At 33.1% G+C, this 19,998-nt stretch overlaps 4 protein-coding genes across 4 annotated transcripts in view; 2 read left to right on the top strand and 2 right to left on the bottom strand.

Moving 5' to 3' along the window:
* The window catches only part of LOC119828414 (protein sel-1 homolog 1), a 12,323-nt gene extending 8,908 nt beyond the window's left edge, over nt 1-3,415 (top strand). Inside the window, exons 12-14 of the mRNA XM_038350552.1 lie at nt 310-501; nt 903-1,107; nt 1,664-3,415. Coding sequence (XP_038206480.1) covers nt 310-501; nt 903-1,107; nt 1,664-1,795 — 529 coding nt within the window. The 3' untranslated portion in view covers nt 1,796-3,415. The remainder of the gene's footprint in view (nt 1-309; nt 502-902; nt 1,108-1,663) is intronic.
* Nucleotides 3,416-3,692: 277 nt separating this feature from the next.
* LOC119828410 (molybdopterin synthase catalytic subunit) lies at nt 3,693-8,941 on the bottom strand. Its single transcript, XM_038350549.1, has 6 exons — nt 8,681-8,941; nt 8,029-8,144; nt 6,441-6,616; nt 5,390-5,641; nt 4,700-4,923; nt 3,693-4,420 (listed from the first exon to the last, which is right to left on the bottom strand). Exons 1-6 carry the CDS (start codon nt 8,807-8,809, stop codon nt 4,310-4,312), a joined length of 1,008 nt encoding a protein of 335 aa, XP_038206477.1. The 5' UTR covers nt 8,810-8,941; the 3' UTR covers nt 3,693-4,309.
* Nucleotides 8,854-9,728, bottom strand: LOC119828412 (molybdopterin synthase sulfur carrier subunit). Its single transcript, XM_038350550.1, has 2 exons — nt 9,622-9,728; nt 8,854-9,130 (listed from the first exon to the last, which is right to left on the bottom strand). The coding sequence occupies exon 2, from the start codon at nt 9,120-9,122 to the stop codon at nt 8,856-8,858; it is 267 nt and encodes an 88-aa protein (XP_038206478.1). The 5' UTR covers nt 9,123-9,130; nt 9,622-9,728; the 3' UTR covers nt 8,854-8,855.
* A 528-nt stretch (nt 9,729-10,256) lies between these two features.
* On the top strand, nt 10,257-17,889 carry LOC119828413 (protein PF14_0175-like). Its single transcript, XM_038350551.1, has one exon. It carries the CDS (start codon nt 11,106-11,108, stop codon nt 16,812-16,814), a length of 5,709 nt encoding a protein of 1,902 aa, XP_038206479.1. The 5' UTR covers nt 10,257-11,105; the 3' UTR covers nt 16,815-17,889.
* The last annotated feature ends 2,109 nt before the right edge of the window (nt 17,890-19,998 follow it).

Genomic DNA, 19,998 nt, shown 5'->3' with positions numbered 1-19,998 from the left:
ATTTAAATTAAAAAGGTTAAAAATATATGCAAAATAGAAAACAGCTGTTGAGCTCTCAAGAGATCAATCTACCCTCCCTTTGTTACTTTGATTGTTTCGTCGTACGGTTTAAATTTAAATAACGACACTTACATTACATTTACAAATATTTCTTACTTCACTTTCTAGTTATGTCGTATCAAATATGACGATCGAAAATGAACAATTCAGTTGAGTGCCAAATTTTTTGATCTATTTTATTTACTCACAATAAAAAATAGGAAAATATGTTTTATCTCTCTCTATTTGCATCCGTCACACCATAACCAGCGATGTCTTCTGTCCCCGTCCCGCAGGCGGCGTGGGGCTGTTCCCCCCGGCGGAGCGGTGGCGGCGCGCGCTGCAGCTGTGGGCGCGCGGCGCGGCGCAGGGCTGCGCCCCCGCGCGGCTCAAGCTCGGCGACTACCACTACTACGGGCTCGGCACGCCGCCCGACCTCGAGGCGGCCGCGCACCACTACCGGTGAGACGCACTAATGTCACACTATACTATAACTCTAAACTACACTGCACTTGACATGACATTACATTGGCCGTATCAATACACTTGACATTAAAACACGACTCAAGAGTTCATCTTCACAGCATTAACGCAACCCAACATCGCAACAAATTTGATACAACAATACAATCATACAGGATAACTCGACACCACCCCATACGTGGATAGCTTATCGGTTGGGTCTAATTATGACATTACGCAATATGCATTTACTTCTTTGACATATTTGATTCTTATGTCACATTCATACGAAATGATAAACACTGCTTCATCTGATATTATAATATTAAATATTCCACTAGCACAAAAAAAAAACGAAACAGAACGTATTGGAGCGGTTAGCAATACGCAAACGGTTGCAGGATCGCGTCGGAGCAGCTGCACAACGCGCAGGCGACGTTCAACCTGGGCTACATGCACGAGCGCGGGCTGGGGCTGGCGCGCGACGTGCACCTCGCCAAGCGCTGCTACGACCTGGCGGCCGACGCGGCGCCCGAGGCGCGCCTGCCCGCCGCGCTCGCGCTCGCGCGCCTCTCCGCGCTCACCGCGCTCTCCTCGCTCTACGATGTGAGTCCACAGCTTGTTGCTTCGCGACAATACGTATCTGAAAATGTAATTACTGTCAAAATTGCAAGTCCGGCTCGAAGGATCAATTTTTCTGGTCCTTCGAGCCGGAATCCAAACAATAGGCTAAAAGTTGTGTCATACCTCCTTCACTGGAATTTTTTATTGTGGTTATTGGAGATGTTCTGGGCATTTAGTTTTATTAGTTACATATTTGTGTTGGGCTTTTACGGGAAAAATAACTTAGTACGCACTATAAAGTAACTAGCTGCGCCCCGCGGTTTCACCCGCGTAAGTCCGTATCCAGTAGGAATAGAATATCGGGATAAAAGTTGCTTATATGTTAATCCAGTTGTACAGCTCTCTACGTACCAAATTTCATTGCAACCGGCTTAGTAGTTTTTGCGTGAAAAAGCAATAAACATATTAGTAGGATAGAATAGTAGGATATTATTACTGACTCTTTTCGTCTTTCATTATTATAAATTATTTTTTTATTTTTTATGTTTCAACTATCTGAACGACTCTAAAGGCAATAATTATTCAGTCTGTATTACAGAGTCCGCTAGCGTTGATCTTCCTCACGGGCGAGTCCCCCCTGCTCTCCAACTGGGACGTTTACCTCATAGCAGTTCTGGTGGGGGCCCTGGGCCTGGTGCTTTACCTCCGGAGACCTCAACCGACCAACTGAAAAACCTCTTTTGGGAATTTAACGAAGGATTAAACGAACTTGAAACCGTTGATGTACTATAAACACATTTTACTCATCCATTGGCGTTGTACGAAACATTCATTTAAAATAACACCTTATTTCGTAGCAGTAACGTTCAAAGTTAGTGTATACGCTCGTTAGATAACTCCGCCTAACACGTGTAGGCAGAGGTTTTCTTTGCACAACGAGTCTATATATGTAATTGTTTATGGTACATCAATGCTTGACCCAACGTTATGATATAAGCTGACATTATGGTTGTATGAACGTTCTTATGTCAGACAATATACGGAAATTAAATATATGGTGAAAGTGAGAAAAACACAGGCAAAATCGAATGTTTTATGAGAGCATATCAATGGTATGGTGTTTTCATTAAAGCAAATTGGACTGTGTATTCTCTTGTTTCGTCTTGATTACGAATTTGCAAGTGTCTATGTTCGACTTTACAGTAATTATGTGAAAGGTGACGAAAATTCACGTAACGAAGTCGTCCATAACAAATTATTGGTATAATTGTAATTTAATTTTGGCATTGTTTTGTAAATATGTATGTGCATCGCCATTACGAGTTATCACTTCGAAAATTAATACACTAAAATTGTTATTTTTGATGTTTATAAAAAAAAACACCTCGCAGTATCTTTATTGCTAAGTGGCTTTATACGTTATTTTGTTTAAAATTACAGCTTAAAATATATATGTAATATAGCATACCTTAAAAGATACCTATTGATCCATTCATTGGATTAAAATGACTGACTCCTCCCCCTCGCTCCTCCTACAATCCTTACCGATATAGTTAGTCATGATGACATAATGGTAGAAATTAACACGGCATGTGATTTTTTAAATAGTTAGGGAAAGTCAAATAAATCTATTTGTCTTGGTGTTAATGAATGACGTCTCGTCTTCGGTGTGTGGATTAGGATATTGCCGTGCGCTTTGTAAATTAAAGATAGATAGATGGTTTTTATTAAATTGCGTCTAGCACTACTCTAATATCAAATAAAATATATAATTTTCTTTACCATTTATTGATTTAAATCAAAAATAAGAGTAAGTGTTAAGCAGAAATTCACACATTACTCGGGTTTTATTGAAAATTATGTAATTCATATTTCAAACTATGCTTCGTTTATTTTAATGTATACATGATATGTACATCAAAGATTATAATGAACGAAAGTTCAAAACTCGTGTCAATAAATGATACAATAGAAAACGGTCAACTAAGGATTGATTAATTATCAGTCGCTTAATATTGTTGTCTCTTGCCTTTTAAAATAACTTTACTAGGCATAAGCCTTTCTAAATTATTTTGGCTTCGTATTCCATCATTTATTGTCTCGTATTGTAATTGTAGATTTAAAAACATTGCTTTTGAATGTCGCTTGTGCTTTTTCAATGAATTTCTTTTTTTAATAACACAGTTTTTCCCTATTTTATAGATATTTACTATAGTTACTTTGATAATATGTTTTATTAGTACCGATGAAGAATTAATTTAAATGTGATTGTTTGTATATGGACCAAAGTAATGTGGAGCGTTTGCAATGTAGGAAGGATGTAAATAAAATAATTTATTAAGAAAAAAAATTGTTTAATTAAAAAATACACGTCTCGGGAACAAATTGTTGTTCTTAAATACAAGTTTATTTTGTAGTTTATGACATTCCTTATACCTATGCAACAGTTAAGCTAGTTCTGCATAATGAGATAGCCTTGGCTTATTTTGAATAACCATTATAATGTAAACAGGGAGGCCCGTTTCCTTTTCCTCACCCGTCCTAGTCCATTCCTTGTTTCCAGTCGTTAATCCTTTCCATTCCCTAACCCCATAAAAGCGGGCAGCGCATTCACGGAGGTACTACCTTTGCGAATGTTTATGGGCGGTGGTGATCGCTTACCATCAGGCGAACCACCAGCTCAGCTGCCCGCTATGACATAAAAAAAAAACAGATCAAGAATATGAACATTAATAATTGGGAGCGATTTTGGTTCAAAAGAATATATATTATTTACGACAAAGGTCACCGACGTTACTGGGAAGTGCAGTGCCACTACAAATTCTAAAATTAGACCAAATGACAACATATTACCAAACACAAAAATGATCACGTCGATCGGTTGAAAACCCATGCAATATAACTTCATTTCATTTCAATATAACAAAAACAAAAGAAATACAATTGAATAGAGAACCTTCTTCGTTTTTCGGAACGTCGATTGAATGTAATTTAAAAGATACGAGGGTACAAACTACAAAAGTTACAGAGTCAAGTAATTGATAATAAATTTCATTTTTATCCAAATTAAGATAAGGCAATGGCCTTGAAATCTATAAAGCATATATAGGGTTACATTACATATGTGGAAATATATCTAAATTAAATCTAATTTAAGTAATTGTATAATAAATACAATTTATGTTTTGCATCAGCAAATCTTTTAGAAAATTAATAATTTTAAGAGTCCACACGAATGCCATAATTACATGACTCCTTGCATTTCTAGTAATTCAATTTTCTTGTCGATGTCTTCTGCTGTGTACGTGTAGTCAGTTGAAAACTCTTGCTTTTCATCTGGTTCCTTGCTTTTCTTCTGAAATATAAGAGACATAGGCTCAAGGGCTAGTCGGACTCGATAAGCTAAGGGTTCTTTATTTAAGCTTAAGAGCTAGATTAAAAAAATGATCGCCATCCAATTTATGACCGTATCAACTGTTGCTTAACCTCGAAATTAAATTACCTATTTTGCGTTATACGCAACAGAAATCTCTGAATTTGTTGTTAAATCGTTTTCTTTGCAACAAAAAAACAATTTTTCAGTATTACCGTTATAATTTGTTCAGATAAACTTTAACTTGAAAATAAAACTCACCCAAAACTGCGCATACTCCGGCGAAACTGATTGCAAATACGCAATCTTATCTTCCATTTCCTTCAGCCGTTGGTAAATGTCCCTCGATACTGGTGTTGTGTGGAGGTACGACTCTATGGCCAGCACGCGCTCAGATATAGAGGGGGGGAGTAGGTCCAATTTGGAGTCTATCAAGGGGGGCGTGGGGACCGTTTGGGGACCCCACTCGTTGAAGACTTTGTGAACTGGAAATAATGGTAGGGTCGTGTAATTTCATCTAACGCGAAGCAAAAACTTTGCATTTTTTTCGAATCGAGCGGACGAGGGATATAAGAATGTTTTGTTGTATGCGTATATATAAATGTATATTTTACTTTATATTGAATCTGATTATTACACCGAACGAAATAAACCTTGACTGTGCTATTTGCAGTAGTTCTGATAAGTTTACATCATCTTTTATAATTGAATGTTTGTACAGTTGGTATTTACTTCTTTATATAAAGTATTTTTGATTTCATTTAGCGATACCATTTAATTTCGACCATTTGTATAGTATTGTTAAAAATTGGGAGAAAAAATTAATCAACTTACGCATTGAGTACATACTTCATACTTAAAGAAATTTAACATTTATAATATTGAAGTCCATCTCTTAACACATCAAATCATATGATTTTATCAAGAAAAGAACAAAAAACTCATACTCACTCTTCAAATGCCCTTTCGAGTCTTTCCGTTTCACGAACTGCGTTCTCACTCTAGCACACGTCTCCGTGTCTTCCATCTCACTCTCACCTATGCCCGGTATAAAGTCGTGTATATTACTCTTATTTACTTGCGCCCTCTTTCTTTCAATGAAATTCTGTATGCGATTTTGTATTTCCTCATTCGATACAGTGACTTGAACTAAATTTTTGTCTGTTTCTACGCTCGGTGTATATTCTTTTTTAACCGCCGGACCTGAAAATCAGGCGCGAATTTACGAAAAGAGGTAAATGAAAAATGCTTTGAAAACAAAAATATTTATTGTAAAATGTACTTCAACACTTAAAACTACCCACAAACCAAGTTTCTATAACTATATTATGACTTCTACTTATGTAAAAGTATATATAAAAATAGTTTATTAAACAATAATATAATGTATAAACATATTAAATTCGTTCTCTATAAAATCTAGGAATCTCATAAAATTAATGAATTCCAAAAGTACATTATTTTTATAAGGCATGCAATTATATATCATGCGATAAATATAAAAAACACAGCTTCATATCTCATAATAGTCACAGCAAAATATATTATAAATAAATGTTGAAAGAGTGTCTCTTTCAATAACAACCAAGTTATAGTTCGAGCTCATTTTTAATTAAATACATAATAATTAAGTAAAACCTGTTAGCCAAAAGTATATTGCACCAGTACAATTAAATAGGTACTTAATCGTAATTAATTTCGACTTCTTATCACTTGTTCATACACATTTAATAACAATTTTTTTACATTATGTATATTATATATAAAAAAAAAATTCAACTAAATTTTATTAAAACAGGATTCAGGATTTAATATCGATTATCCATATTTTCCCATTTTGTTCCAAAAGCTTAAAAAAGCTTTTTTATTACAAGTTTCACTTTAAAAAAATAAACTAAAAACAACAGTTCAAAATCTACAGCGGCTCCACACATTTCGTGTAAAAAAAATAATAATAAACATCTACTCTAAGCCTTTTGTGTCCGCTTAGTGGACCACGCACATTCGACATTCTCCTTCCACACCGGTTCGCTGCCATCATAGACCTCCTTTTTCCAAATCGGTACGCTCGCTTTGAGGCTGTCTATGCAATGGGCCACTGCGTCCAACGAGTCCCTCCTGTGGGGACTGCTTACTGCTATCACTACTGACGCCTCGCGGCAGGGCACGTTGCCGAGCCTGGAACATTATAAATACATATTTAAAGTAGTTTTTATTTATTTTAATAAACGGTATTCATTATCTCTCAATACAAAAAAACTAGCCCATAGCTTCGCCTTAATAAGTCCTCGCATTGCGACATGAGTGAAAGACAAACAAACGAAAAATAGTAATAAATGAGTTTGTCTATTCCTCATTCAATATTACTAAAAACATAACTATAGCCTTGAAAAAAAAATTGAAAAGCAGTAAAACAGAATATTATGTTTCCAAATTCTAAAACTACACAATGAAAAATAACAGTAAAAACCCCACTTTACTGGCGAGGAATTGTATCCCATTATCCAATAAACAACCATAAATTACCTATAATTTGTATGATGTGTTTTCACACACAAATCATACTACTATTATATATTGTTGTAGATACAAGGTCACAACAAATCGTGCTGTAGGACGCGATAAGAATTGACATAAATAAACAGACATGTTTATTGAGCAAATGACGTAACTGAAATATTTAATTGTCGTATTAATTTAGCTAGAAATTTGGCAATGAAATTTTTTTATTTTAAGACTACCGCTCCAATTAAGCTTCGCAGAGGTATGTAAGGCCAGCATAAACGTATCACGCAAATAACCAATGGTGAAAGAATTATCAAAATCGGTTGAGTAGTTTCCAAGGTTATCCCGTTCAAACCAACAAAGAGCATCCTCGCTTTCCCGTTGTCGGAGGTAGCCCGGATGTTGGTCAAAATCGCGGAAATAGATTTAAGAAGCATGTAAAATTGTGTTCTATTTATTGTTTGTGAGTGTAGATTCTTATGATTTATTTCAATAGGGCGATGTTATCGCTAAGCGATTAAGCCCATTAATAAAAAAAAAACTTCGAAAACATCTAACAAATAAATCAATCAGTCCCACAAGTTCTGTGTTAAGCAACAAATGATTGATTCATTATTTCCATGTTACAGTTCATTAATTAACATCATTTCATAACACAATACTGTTCATAAACTAATGCTTCAATAAACTTGCTTATCTTTTCAAGTGTCTAACTTGAAACCAGTTTATTAAAAACAGGTAATCCAGTACAAGTGTTTGCAATAATTTTACTGAACCCTTCATCCATATCTTGTAGTTATCTTTCTTAATCTATACTAATATAAAATATTATGATGAGATAAAGTTTGTGAATTCGTGAGTTTGTGATGTTTTCTCGATCAATTAAAAAAAAAAATACATGATATATGCATACAAAACTTTCGCTTCAATCACTCTATTTATTAAAAAACTCCATCAAAATCTGGTGCATAGTTTTAAAGATCTAAGCATACACACACAGATGGTGGGAATCAACTTTGCTTAGTACTATGTAGTGATTGATATACATAACTAGAAAGAATGTTATATATTCTTATTTTTCTCACCTATGATAAATAGCAATGCCATGGACGACTGGCCACTTGGTCCTCACTTCCTCACAGATACCCTTCATAGCTTTTAAAGCCATAGGTTCATATGCCTCATATTCTAACCTTAATACCTGCAATAAGTGAAAGTGAAGTTATACAATTAACCAAATGTTAATATTGAAAACACTTTGATTGATTGATATTCTAGTTTTATAATGAGTTTGCATTCTTTATTACTGTAGATTATGAATAATGAGTGCAAATAAAAAGCAATTTTAGCCTGAGGGGCCACATTTTCATGCATATACTGTGCCAGCATGACTTTTTCATTTTTTTTTTTAATTAATAATATGCACACCAAAAAGTACAATTGCATCAAATATAGAATTTATTCAGCAATCAATAAAGAGTAATGAAATCGGAGACATTTTTAATGGAGATATTATGTTGATTGTACATTTTAGTTCGTTTTTTGTTCAGGGTTGGAACCATCATGTTTATAATATTAATCAAAGTGTTTAATATTATAAATATGTAAATTAGAACAACTATGATGCACAGTATCAATCCATAAAAATCCTTACATTTTACGTAAGATAACAAACCTAAAGGTTATCAAAGGGAACTGATAACACTAAAATTTTACGATAATACACATGACACCAACCTTTTTACCCTCGAAATTATCTCTAGTGGTCCCTACAAACAGGGATACTGCACCGCAACTGTCGTGCACAACCAATTCTGTTATTTCATCCACACTCAACTTATCCACTGTTAGCTTCAAGTGATCCATTGCTTATATTCAACTTAATGCTAGATTTGTTCTTTATATATTTCTTCTAACCCCCACTAAGCGGAGGAATAACAGCTATGCTATCAAATTCTTTTATATCAATATCAATGTTATCAGAGCACACTTCTTCATTTTTTGCTAGCAAAATGTTGCTTTTTATTGTTTCTAAGTTATAATTCGCGGCGATTATATCCAATAATTGCTTGTAGGTTATTTTTTCGGGGAGCGTAATTTTCGCTTCCCGTGTTCCAGCTAATTCTTTTGATTTTGCAAAGAAAAGCACTTTCACTGTTACTCCATGCTCAATTTCCATATTTCATCCTATTAAAATAAAATTTTTCATACATTTACATTTTGATACTGATTACGATATAATGATAGATAATTATATCTTCTATATATTATTAGCAAAGGTGATCTTGGGAATCATATTTGAATACACTTACACAACAAATTGCACAAGAAAATTAATAAAAACAAACCGGTTATATCATATATCATGTACAAGAAAAACATTCTGTTTATACATTCAGTAAGTTGTTATCACATAACAAATTGTTATTATAAATAAATAAAGAGATTTAATGAAATGTATACTTCGGACAACCTTTTTTTTATCGTCTTTCAAGGTTTATTTTTCGTAGAAAATAGAACAATTTTTGAATTCAATAAATCAATTTATAGAATTCCAAATTTTTGAGAAATTAATTAATGTTTCTGGAAAAAAATAAATTAATAATTTTTTCGTGACATCTTTTTATGTCTATGACTATAGCAGTTCCGTTAACCATATTATATAGATAATCACTTACCTAGAATAATTGTATACGTTCGTGATCCGTGCGTAATAACCTAAAGTAACTTTCAATTTAATTTCAAATTTCAATTACAGGTAACAGGTTATATTTTGAATATCAAGACTGTCATCGCTTATTTGTCAACGTCCAAATGACATAGGTGGTAGTCATTAGTAGGATATTATTCTATTGGCTACTCCGCAGGTATTGCTAGCCCTTAATTACATTATGATAGCTTTACAATCTCTTTTACAATTTGACAAAATATTTGTACGTAGCTATTATTGATCTTTAAATAAATGACAACATTTCATATTCTAATAGATTATCATTCCACACTCAACTAAAGCAAAAAAGTAAATTAAATTTATCTTGCATTACTTAAGCACGAACAATTTCTTACCAATATTATTGTGTGTGTATGTATGTGATAGAGTTAGGGTGTGAGTTTGTAAGTGAAGAGATGAAGGTAAATAGCAGTGTAAATCTCTATGATGGTATAAATATATTGATGTAATGGAAATTATGCATTATGAATCGTGCATTACAGACTTAAAATAAATAATAATAATATTAAATAAATAATTTATAAAGAGCAAGAAGTTGCAAGGAGGTTTTCAGTGTTTTCATAGTTTGGTGTTTTTAACAATTTAAACTGTTTAATTTTGTATTCAATAATTTATTGACATGGTTGTATATATAAGCTAAATTAGTTGAGAATTTACGTTTTGCAAAAATATTTTTTGTACAGCGAGTTTTAATTACCTTTTTTATCTTCGGCCGAGTGCTGTACATTGATTGTATATTATTTTTTATTCGTTTTTAATGTAATAAGTAAAATTTATAGTTGCCTGACTGATAGTAAATCACATAGTTTATAGAGTTCTGTGGTTGGGAAACAGCGTGGTTTTTGATAAATGACTTTTAGAATATTGGAAGTAATAGAATAAAGAATAGACAAGAAAAAAATGAATAAGTATAAAATAATAATGTGATATTCTGAATATTTGTCATTTATTTGGCACAGGTTTTTGCAAAACTGTAACAAAATTTAGAATGTGAATTAGCCATCTTATTTTTATCTATGGCAATTATGCATGACATTGACAATTGTTTTATAAAAAATTTCAAACGGTTTTGAAACGGCGATGTCGTTGTGTTTGAGCTTAACCGCTTTTTGGCAAGATTCCCTCGGGCGCGCGCGTTATGTAAAATGAACGTCGCACTGCTTTCAGTACAAAAAAGTTAAAAATAGACTTTCAGAGTGAGTTGCGTGTTCCGACATTTTCGTTTTTATGTGACATACAAACGCTTTATTCTCTCCATAAATATTTTAAAAATCAAAGTGAAACGCCGATAGTAAACATTGGATTGATAATTGTGTATGGTGATATGGATTGAGAAGTGTGTTTACCGTAAATAGTTTATTTCACCAAAAACCAGATTAAAGCGATTTGAACAGTTTTTGAAGTGCTGTTTTAAAGAATTGTTCAATAAAAATGGCTCACGTGGAGCCAATGGACTTGGACTGTATTGAAAGTGATTTCGATGATAAGGAGAACTCTTACCAACACAACAATGCCTTGCCAAGAGTGTCGTGTTCTGAAAAAGGATATGAAGAATTGGATGTGTCTGAATTCAACATGAAATTAAGGTATCAAGTGACCCCAGCTTCATCACCTATGTCTAAAAGTTATACAGCAAATTGCTTAGATAACAGAAACATTAGTTCTGTTGAAGATGTGTTGACGAACAATCAAAATCTTACTAGGTCGTTAAATTCAACAATTACTAATTCAGACAGCATATTAAAGTCGCCAAAGTCTCTTCCATTACAGTCCATATCGACTGATCAATTTTCAGATTTGAACAGAAACTCTTCGATAAGACGGTCATTGGACACTGCAAAAAATAATGTGACAGTCACAATAACAACACCTCAAGACTTAGATGATAACTCGTCATTACCTAGTACATCATCATCTTTAACACATACTCCAGAAGCGACTACTCCTACAAAAGAAATACCCAAGCAAGATGGTGGTTCTCCTATACTGCGTGGCTTAAAAAGTGTATTAAGTATGTTTAGATCATCTCAAAGTCCAATACCACCACATGAAGAAACAAATACAGATAATAAAGAAGATTCTTCCTCTAATGTTCCAGTTAAAGATACTAAACCACAAATGGTGTTAGCATCTACACCAATAAGGAGTAAAAACAGTCCGTCAAAAAGTGGCAGTCCTCTGAAAGACAGTGTTGTTTTCAAGGATGATTTAGAAAGAGAATTACAATGGAAAGATGACTCAACTATAATTTTCAAAGAAGAAAAAATCCCAATACACAAACTATTTTTACAAACATTACCAATTGAAACAAAGGCAGTGCAAGAACTGAAAAAAGATAACATTAACACCACAGTTGAGTATATGGATATATCTATGAATGAGTCCGCTATAAATGAGTCTGTTAGAAGTATTATAAAGTATGAAGCAAACAATACCATTGAATCTGACAGTGAGTTCCAGGACTGTGAGACAACATTCACAAGAAATGAAGATGACCTTGTAGAGAAAACAGATAAAAACAATGTTGATTTCAATCATGATGATATTAATATGTCTATAGTTGAGAATGAACACCTCCAAGAACTAAAACCAGATAAACCTCAAATAGAGTTAAATGGTAATAAAACTGTTGATAAACAAGCATCAAATGAATATAATATAGCAGGAGTTCAATCAGTTTTTGAAGATAATAAGCTAAATTTGACCAAAAATCTTGATAGTAATTCTAAATTAGAAGATGTGGTACTACCAAATATGATTAAAAATATTGAGAGTAGAAATAAGACTGAAGAAGAATTTACATTAGAAGAACCTATTAATTCTATTGATATCACTACCTTGGGGATAAATAATCTAGATAAAGAACAAACTTTACATGAAAATTTGTCTGCTATTATAAATGAACTCAATGAAATCAGTGGTGATACAAAACCTGAGGTAAATACACTAAATCTTGTAGACAATGTTGATTGCAATAAAAGTGATATAAACATGTCCATTACAGAAAATGAATACCAAGAAATTAAATCAGATCAAAATAAAAGCCTATCAAAAACTCAGGTTCAAATAAATGAAAATGAAACTGTTAATTTGGAAACTCCAGTTGTAGACAATACCACAAAAGAAGACAACATTTTTGAGGGATTGAAGCTTGACGAAACCATAAACATTGAAACAAGCTGTAAATTATTCAATTCAACATCACCAGATGTAATCGAAGACACTCAAACTAAAAATATATCTGATTCAAATGGTATTGAATATATTTCAAATAAAATCCCTGTTGATAAAACAAATGAATCAATCTGCACTACTGAATTAAAGGAAATTAAAGATAATACTCATATTTTAAATGAAGTCACTGACAGAAGTGTCAATACAAATATTGAGTTAAATTCACTTGAAAATAAAAATGGTTTACATATTAATATGATAATTAATAATAACATAGATTCAGAAAATATCACTGAACTTCAAACAACCAATGTAGAAAATCATTCAGTTGTTCACAAACACGAAGTGCAAGATTCACATGAAATGCCCATACATGAAGAAATTGTGCAAAACATATGTCAAACAGATAAGAATATAGATGAATCTTTAATTGCTACAAACAAATTAAAATTAGAATGTCTATCAAAATTGAGTAATGATGAAAACATAGATTTAATACCGAGTATATCTAATTTATTGGTAGGGAATTCTAAACCTGATATTGAAAAGCATGTTATGGAACATATTACTGAAAGAGATGATACCTTATTGAATAATATCCAAAGTGAACCAACTATTGTTTTAACCAAAACTCTTTGCTCTAATACAGAAATAAGAAATAGTCATGTTAATTTTGATGTACCAAATAATTCTGAAAAAGAAAATCAATCGGCCAAAAATAATTCATTGCCAATACCAACATGCCCTGAAAATGTAAATGACAGGATGGCAGAAATTGATTCAGAAAGCTTTACTATTGAAACGAGTTCTGCTGATATTATTGCTGATAATATAAGCAATGTGGGTAATACTACAGTATCCCATATTGATTCAAAACCATCAGACATTCCTCTGCCTTTAGATGATGAAATTATGACTAATTTGAACAATGAAATTGACATTATAGATCAAGCAAATACAAATTATAAAGACACAGAAATGCAAGATTCTGATTTAATTGAAAATACATCCATTTTACCCAGTATAAACGAGTCTCCAAATACTGAAATAAAAAGTAATGTTGAATCGATAATGACACAGGATAATATAAAAGAGTTACCAGATTCTAAAGCCCTACATACTTTTGAAAAACCTACTGAACCAGAGGTTTTACCTGATATGATGAATAAGAATGACATAGAATTTAAAATTGAAAACATAGACACTACTAGTTCTCATAATACCAATCCCGAAATTTGTAACGCAGTACTAAAAGTCAATGACGAAAATGAACTTAATAAAATAATAGAAACAGAAAAAGCACACAAAGATGATGAAAATCTTCTCCGAAGTGATGATATTGCTAAAATAACTACACACGAGAATGTCCATAATATCAATTACCAATCCAATTTTAGCACAAGTAATGAAATTAATGAAGAAATTGTTAAAAGTACTCTTATTCCTGTGGTTCAAGAAAAAGAAGTATTAAAAATCAATAATCTAAATGAACTTAGTAAAAAAATAGAAACAGAAAAATCGCAAAATGACGATGAAAATGAAATTATTCTACAAAATGATGGTATTACTAAAATAACTACACACGAGAATGCACATAATACCACTTACCAATCCAATTTTAGCACAAGTAATGAAATTAATCAAGAAATTATTAAAAATAGTCTTATTCCTTTGGGTCAAGAAGAAGAGTCCATTGAACCATCTATAAACGATCCTATTGAATTAGTAACTGACATGGTTGGTAATGATGTAAATGAATGCAAAGAAACAAAAGATCCATTTGAAACTAAATGTAAAATTTTATTAACTCCTCCTCGTTCTCCAGTAATCAGTTCAAAAGGTTATAACTTTAATTTTGATGAAATGGATGACCCATTTGCAACTAAAACAAAAATAAGGCAGTCTCCGCCACCAGAAATCAAAATGAGTGAGACATATAAACCCACTGATCAGAATGATACTGCTAAAACTACAGTCAAGAAAGCAAACCAAAATAGAAGGAAATCACAACCTATGCCCAGAAATAGAGCTCCTAAAAAAGTTTTCAACTCTACATTTGCAGGTACGGTCACAACAAAGAAAGATAACATAGAAGATAGGCAATCTGTCTTTAACAATGATTTGTCAAAGGAAGATAAGCAAAGTAACTATAGCAATACAATGAGTGACAAAGATAATATAGAAATTACACCTGATGTACATACATTACAAGTTAATAAATCAGATAATGCCATATGCACAGAAGATGGGAATAACTTAAACAATGATGTTGGCAATGAACACTTTAACAATAACACACAGCCTGTTGAGAGGAAAAGTAAAAATGTGTTTAATATACCTGAAATAGATGATAAAAACTTTAATCCATTTGCCACTCGATCAAAGATTTGTGTCTCTCCGACTCCTGGAAATAGTAGTTTTGTGCATGATAATTCAGCAAGGCTTAATATTTGCAATAGCACAGAGATCAAAATATCTACTACTGATAAGGATGTCAACTTGGCCGATAACATAAATTCGTCTGATATTAGTAACGTTACAATATCATCAAAACATACAGATGAAAAAGACAATACTGTGAAAGAAATTCATACAGAAGACGAAGATACCATTGAAGGGCCATTCCTTGAAGCAGAAGATCTTGCTGACTTTGAGAGGGATACGGATATAAGTCCTGGTAGTGAAAGAGATGATATGATTGGATTTGACGATTTTCCCCCACAAACAAATGAAGACAATGGGGACAATGCAGAGATATTTATTGATGCACAAGCATTTGAGTTTCTATTGAACCAAAATACTAGTAATGTTGTTGCAGACAGTGGAAAGGAAAGCTTATTCCTTAAGTTTGACCCATTGTTTGCAAAAAGAGTATCCTCCGATGGCATACTCGCAGCTTTAAATAAGGCACCAAAACGAGTTAGTACGCCAAAGAAAAAGACACAACAAGTCGAAAAGAACTCACTCCAAAACGATGTATATACTGGCGCATCTACCAATAATCTACCTTCTGCTGATACTGCTGATGATATAAATATGAATGTATCTAAACCTACCATGGTTGTGAATCCTGCAGTAAATTCAATAATTTCGCCAAGGAAAGCTGCTACACCACCTAAAATAAATAGACAATCTTTAACATTCACCTCCCCAGCCATGGCCGTTATTGACCGACTTTTGTCTCTAAGTGGAAATGGGAATTCCTCCCTACTAAACCACGATACTTCAATGCCGCTAGTCAGTGCCGAACAACATCATACTGATTCGGCTCTCATTCAACTAAGGGAGATGTTGGCTGAAAAAGAAATACACGTACAAACTTTACGGTCTGAAAGCAAGGAATTAAAAGAAAGATTAGCAATCATGGAGTCGCAAGTGAGGTCTTTAGAAACTGAGAGTCAAGATAGATTAAGAAAGATAACAGATTTAAACGAAAAATTAGCCGATAAAATTAAAGTTAATAAAACAATGTCAACCGTTGTGGAAGAGTATGAAAGAACTATTGCAAGTTTGGTTGCTGAATTGGAACAAGATAAAAGACGAAATGCCGAAGAACGAATGAAACTGATACGGGACCGTGACGAACAAACCGCGCATCTTGCGAGCATGGAAGTGTCATTTAGCGACTTACACAGCAAGTATGAAAAGAGTAAACAAATAATATTTAGCCTTAAAGCAAACGAAGACACCTATAAAAAATCCGTGAAAGAATTTGAAGAGAATTTAATAAAAATGCAGAACAATTATGAGCTACTTAAACAACACGCCACATCGAAATTGAATCACGCCAATACAGAATTGGAAAAAATGAATAAGGCGCACGAAGCAGAAGTTTTGAAATTGAACGCAATGATCAAGAGGAAAGATTTGCATATCACGTCTCTGGAGGAAACCCTCGCGCAAAAAACTAAGGCGAACGAAGAGTTGACCGCTATTTGCGATGAGCTCATCAATAAAGTCGGCTGAACTATAATTAGGCGAAGTCTAAATAACTATGCAATAAAATCTACGTGATACAGACTTGTAACGCGGCTAACTTGTGTACTTATCGCAATGATAAGTTGCATTAAGTTCGATGCTCCCGAATGTGCCAAATTCGTTGCAGGCTCGAATAAAGACTGTTTTTTGTGATACTTGGACTAAAAATATGTACCTAGTTTTAGTTCTTATTTGTCTAGTTTTGATCGGGGTTTGCGATTTTCGTTGATAATTGTTTGTATCAGGACTAGAGAGTTATGCGGGTCATAATGTCATAATATGCCTATGTCGAAAAAAGTAAAGTTTGCCTTCGATAATATTTATGATATAGTGACATTAACAATATTAATAATTTATTAAAGCATACTTAATGTAATGATAAAAATATTTTTGGACATTTTTTTGTATTGGGATATATTTTTGTAGATATGTATAGTATAAATGTGTTGTATTTAGGCCTCAATATAATTAACAAGGTACCTACCTATAGCACATTTTTTATTGTCAGATGTAAACTATTCAGGTGTTGCCTTAAAAACGTTGTTAATTCCACTTTAATGTTATTAAAAAATAAGATATTCATTATTATTGGTTCTTCTTTTACACTAAGTGTTAATAAATTGTATTGATGTTAATAAAAATATGTTTTAATATTGTAACAATTTAAATATGTACTTGGTATTAGACTACATTATATCCATAACTATTCATGAATTAATGATTTAATCTCATAATATTAGTAAATGTGTTTATTTTTGAAAATTAAAATTATCTTAAAAATTTCTGTGTTTATGTTAAATAATAAAAACTTATGTTAACTAGAAATATCAAAAGTATATCAAGATAATAATCATATGATACAATTTCTCTTAAAGTTAATTTTGTTTGGAATTTAATATTTATAGAATGAGGCCGTAGAATTATGTGAAAACGAAATTATGACCATATTTTTGCATGTCTATATTTTTTTAATTGAATACGGAATGTCGGAGTGAACTATTTTTGTATTATATTATGATTTAATTAGATATAATTTTAGCTATTAAAGTCATTGACCTTTTAACTGTTGTTTTATTTAAAGTGCAGTGGAAGAACGTGCATTTGTGTTTAGAAGCTATTTTTATTCTGACTTTAGAAATCGTTCTGACGTTTTCGGTGGTATTTTAAAAACAAATATTTCGGGGTTTGTTAATGGACTTTCCAATTGTCGAATATAGCTTTATGACTGGGGTTCGATGCCCTGAAAGATACACAAAAACTGAGTTTTCAGTTGTTTATAGTTTTTGTTATGTTTTAACGTTTGTTTTTTTAAGAATACCTTTTGCTTCTGAGGCTCTTTTGGCGATAAATAAATATGCATAAATGTCATTTCGCATAATACATAAACAATAATTAAATAGCCAATAACTATACATAAAGAACTAATTATTGTTTTTGTTACTCAATGTTTTAATTCTCATGATCTTAAAAACAATATTTAGTCTAATAATTAAGTATTCATAACACACATACATAATCGCTTAATTTGTGTTTAGTTGAGTACAATTAAATAACAAGCATACACGCTATATTCGATTATATATATTATTACGAATGACTAGTTTCAGCTTGCGGTTTCGCTAGAGTGGTAATGGGATAAAAGCAAGCCGATATTTTATTTGAAGTTTAATCTATATGCGTATAAATTTTCATTCAAGCTGCTTAATATTTTTGGAACGATCGAGAAATGAATATAGGTACAGAGAATACAATTTCATAATGGTCGTAATCGTTATTAATAAGTAATCCTTTTTTTAAGAGTTTCTTAAATTTATCTATTTACGGAATACGTAGTAAGTGCTCTTTATTTTTCTATGCCAGCAATGCTTGGGTAGTTAAAATAAATCGTCGTAATGTGAGGAAATGTCTGCTTGCTAGTGAAACACTGGTTAGTGCAAAATACGGTTTCAGAACCCGGGTAAGCATAAAAGCTCGCATGTTATCCATGGAGACCATTCAGTGAATCAAGGATGAATAACATCTCATAACATATATCTACACTAATATTATAAAAAGGGAAGGTTTGAATGTTCCCAATGCTGGGATACAGGCCTTCTATGAGGGTTTAGGCCATAATCCACCACGCTGACCAAGTGCGGGTTGTCAGATATCACATGTCGACCTTTTGATTCTTGGACATGCCGGTTTCTTCACGATGTTTTTCCTTCACCGTTTATATAAATAAATATATAGATAAATTGAAAAAATTAATTTATTTCTTGCACACTCGCCTGGTCTCCAACCCAGACTTACCGATTTTAAGTCCACTTTCACCAATGAGACACAACAGCATAAAGCATTATTTTCTCATGAAAACAAAAATTTCTATACATAATTAACTCAAAACGGAATAAAAAATATTCATTCAGAATCTCCATCATTAACATAATAAATGCCATTCCGGACTCCGGTATTTAGCACATAGCATTTCTTCAGTTAAGTGATCTATTCGCAATGTCATTGCCAATTGTAACATCTGGCTGCGTTGAAGCTCTCGTCTACGGATCATTAGCGGCATGTAATTATGATGTTTATGTTACAGAGAAAATTCTTAGTGCGATAAGACCTAGTTTTAGCTGGTTGAAGCTAAAGCTAGCTTAAATTAGTGAAGTCCTGTAAAATGAGTAAGAGAAGATGTATTTAAAATTTGTTGTACTGTTCACTTTCCTTTACAATAGGACAAGAATGACCACCCTGGATCAGACGACGAATCATCATTGTCATCGTCGTCAATACTTGTCAGTGAGGCAGGCATAAAAATACTCATAGCTGTAGTTGGAATGGACCTCTCGCTTCCAACTTTAGTTGCGACAATGTGTGAGAGAGAGGACGCGTGGAGGGCAGTGCTTTCTTTCTGTGATGCACTGATGTCACAGAAAGAAAGTGCTGAGCGCGACCGGGAGCGCAGGAATCCCGTGCGTCGCAGAGTACGTCGCAGGGGAGGTCGGGTATAAGTATCCGATGTACCCTTGGTTTCGGCGTTGCTGGGTGTGTACGGTGGGGGCTGTACACATTCTATAAATAAAGCAAAGTGAACGACAGATTGTTGTGGCTACGATCTGTCGTTGAGTAAGGTAAAGCTGATATATGTGGAGCTGCGGACAGCAAGCGCGCGAGGGGTACCGTGTGCGTT

This window comes from Zerene cesonia, chromosome 8 (assembly GCF_012273895.1).
Source record: "Zerene cesonia ecotype Mississippi chromosome 8, Zerene_cesonia_1.1, whole genome shotgun sequence".
Lineage (NCBI taxonomy): Eukaryota > Metazoa > Arthropoda > Insecta > Lepidoptera > Pieridae > Zerene > Zerene cesonia.
The sequence above is the reverse complement of the archived record's forward strand: the minus strand, read 5'-3'. Positions and strand labels throughout refer to the sequence as shown.

Coding starts and splice junctions, on each gene's coding strand:
- LOC119828412 (XM_038350550.1), bottom strand. CDS start 9,122: ATGGAAATTGAGCATGGAGTAACAGTGAAAGTGCTTTTCTTTGCAAAA.
- LOC119828413 (XM_038350551.1), top strand. CDS start 11,106: ATGGCTCACGTGGAGCCAATGGACTTGGACTGTATTGAAAGTGATTTC.
- LOC119828410 (XM_038350549.1), bottom strand. CDS start 8,809: ATGGATCACTTGAAGCTAACAGTGGATAAGTTGAGTGTGGATGAAATA. Junction 8,145..8,680: donor ATAATTTCGAGGGTAAAAAG/GTTGGTGTCATG, acceptor CACTTATTGCAG/GTATTAAGGTTAGAATATGA. Junction 5,642..6,440: donor GTGGAAGGAGAATGTCGAAT/GTGCGTGGTCCA, acceptor CCTGATTTTCAG/GTCCGGCGGTTAAAAAAGAA.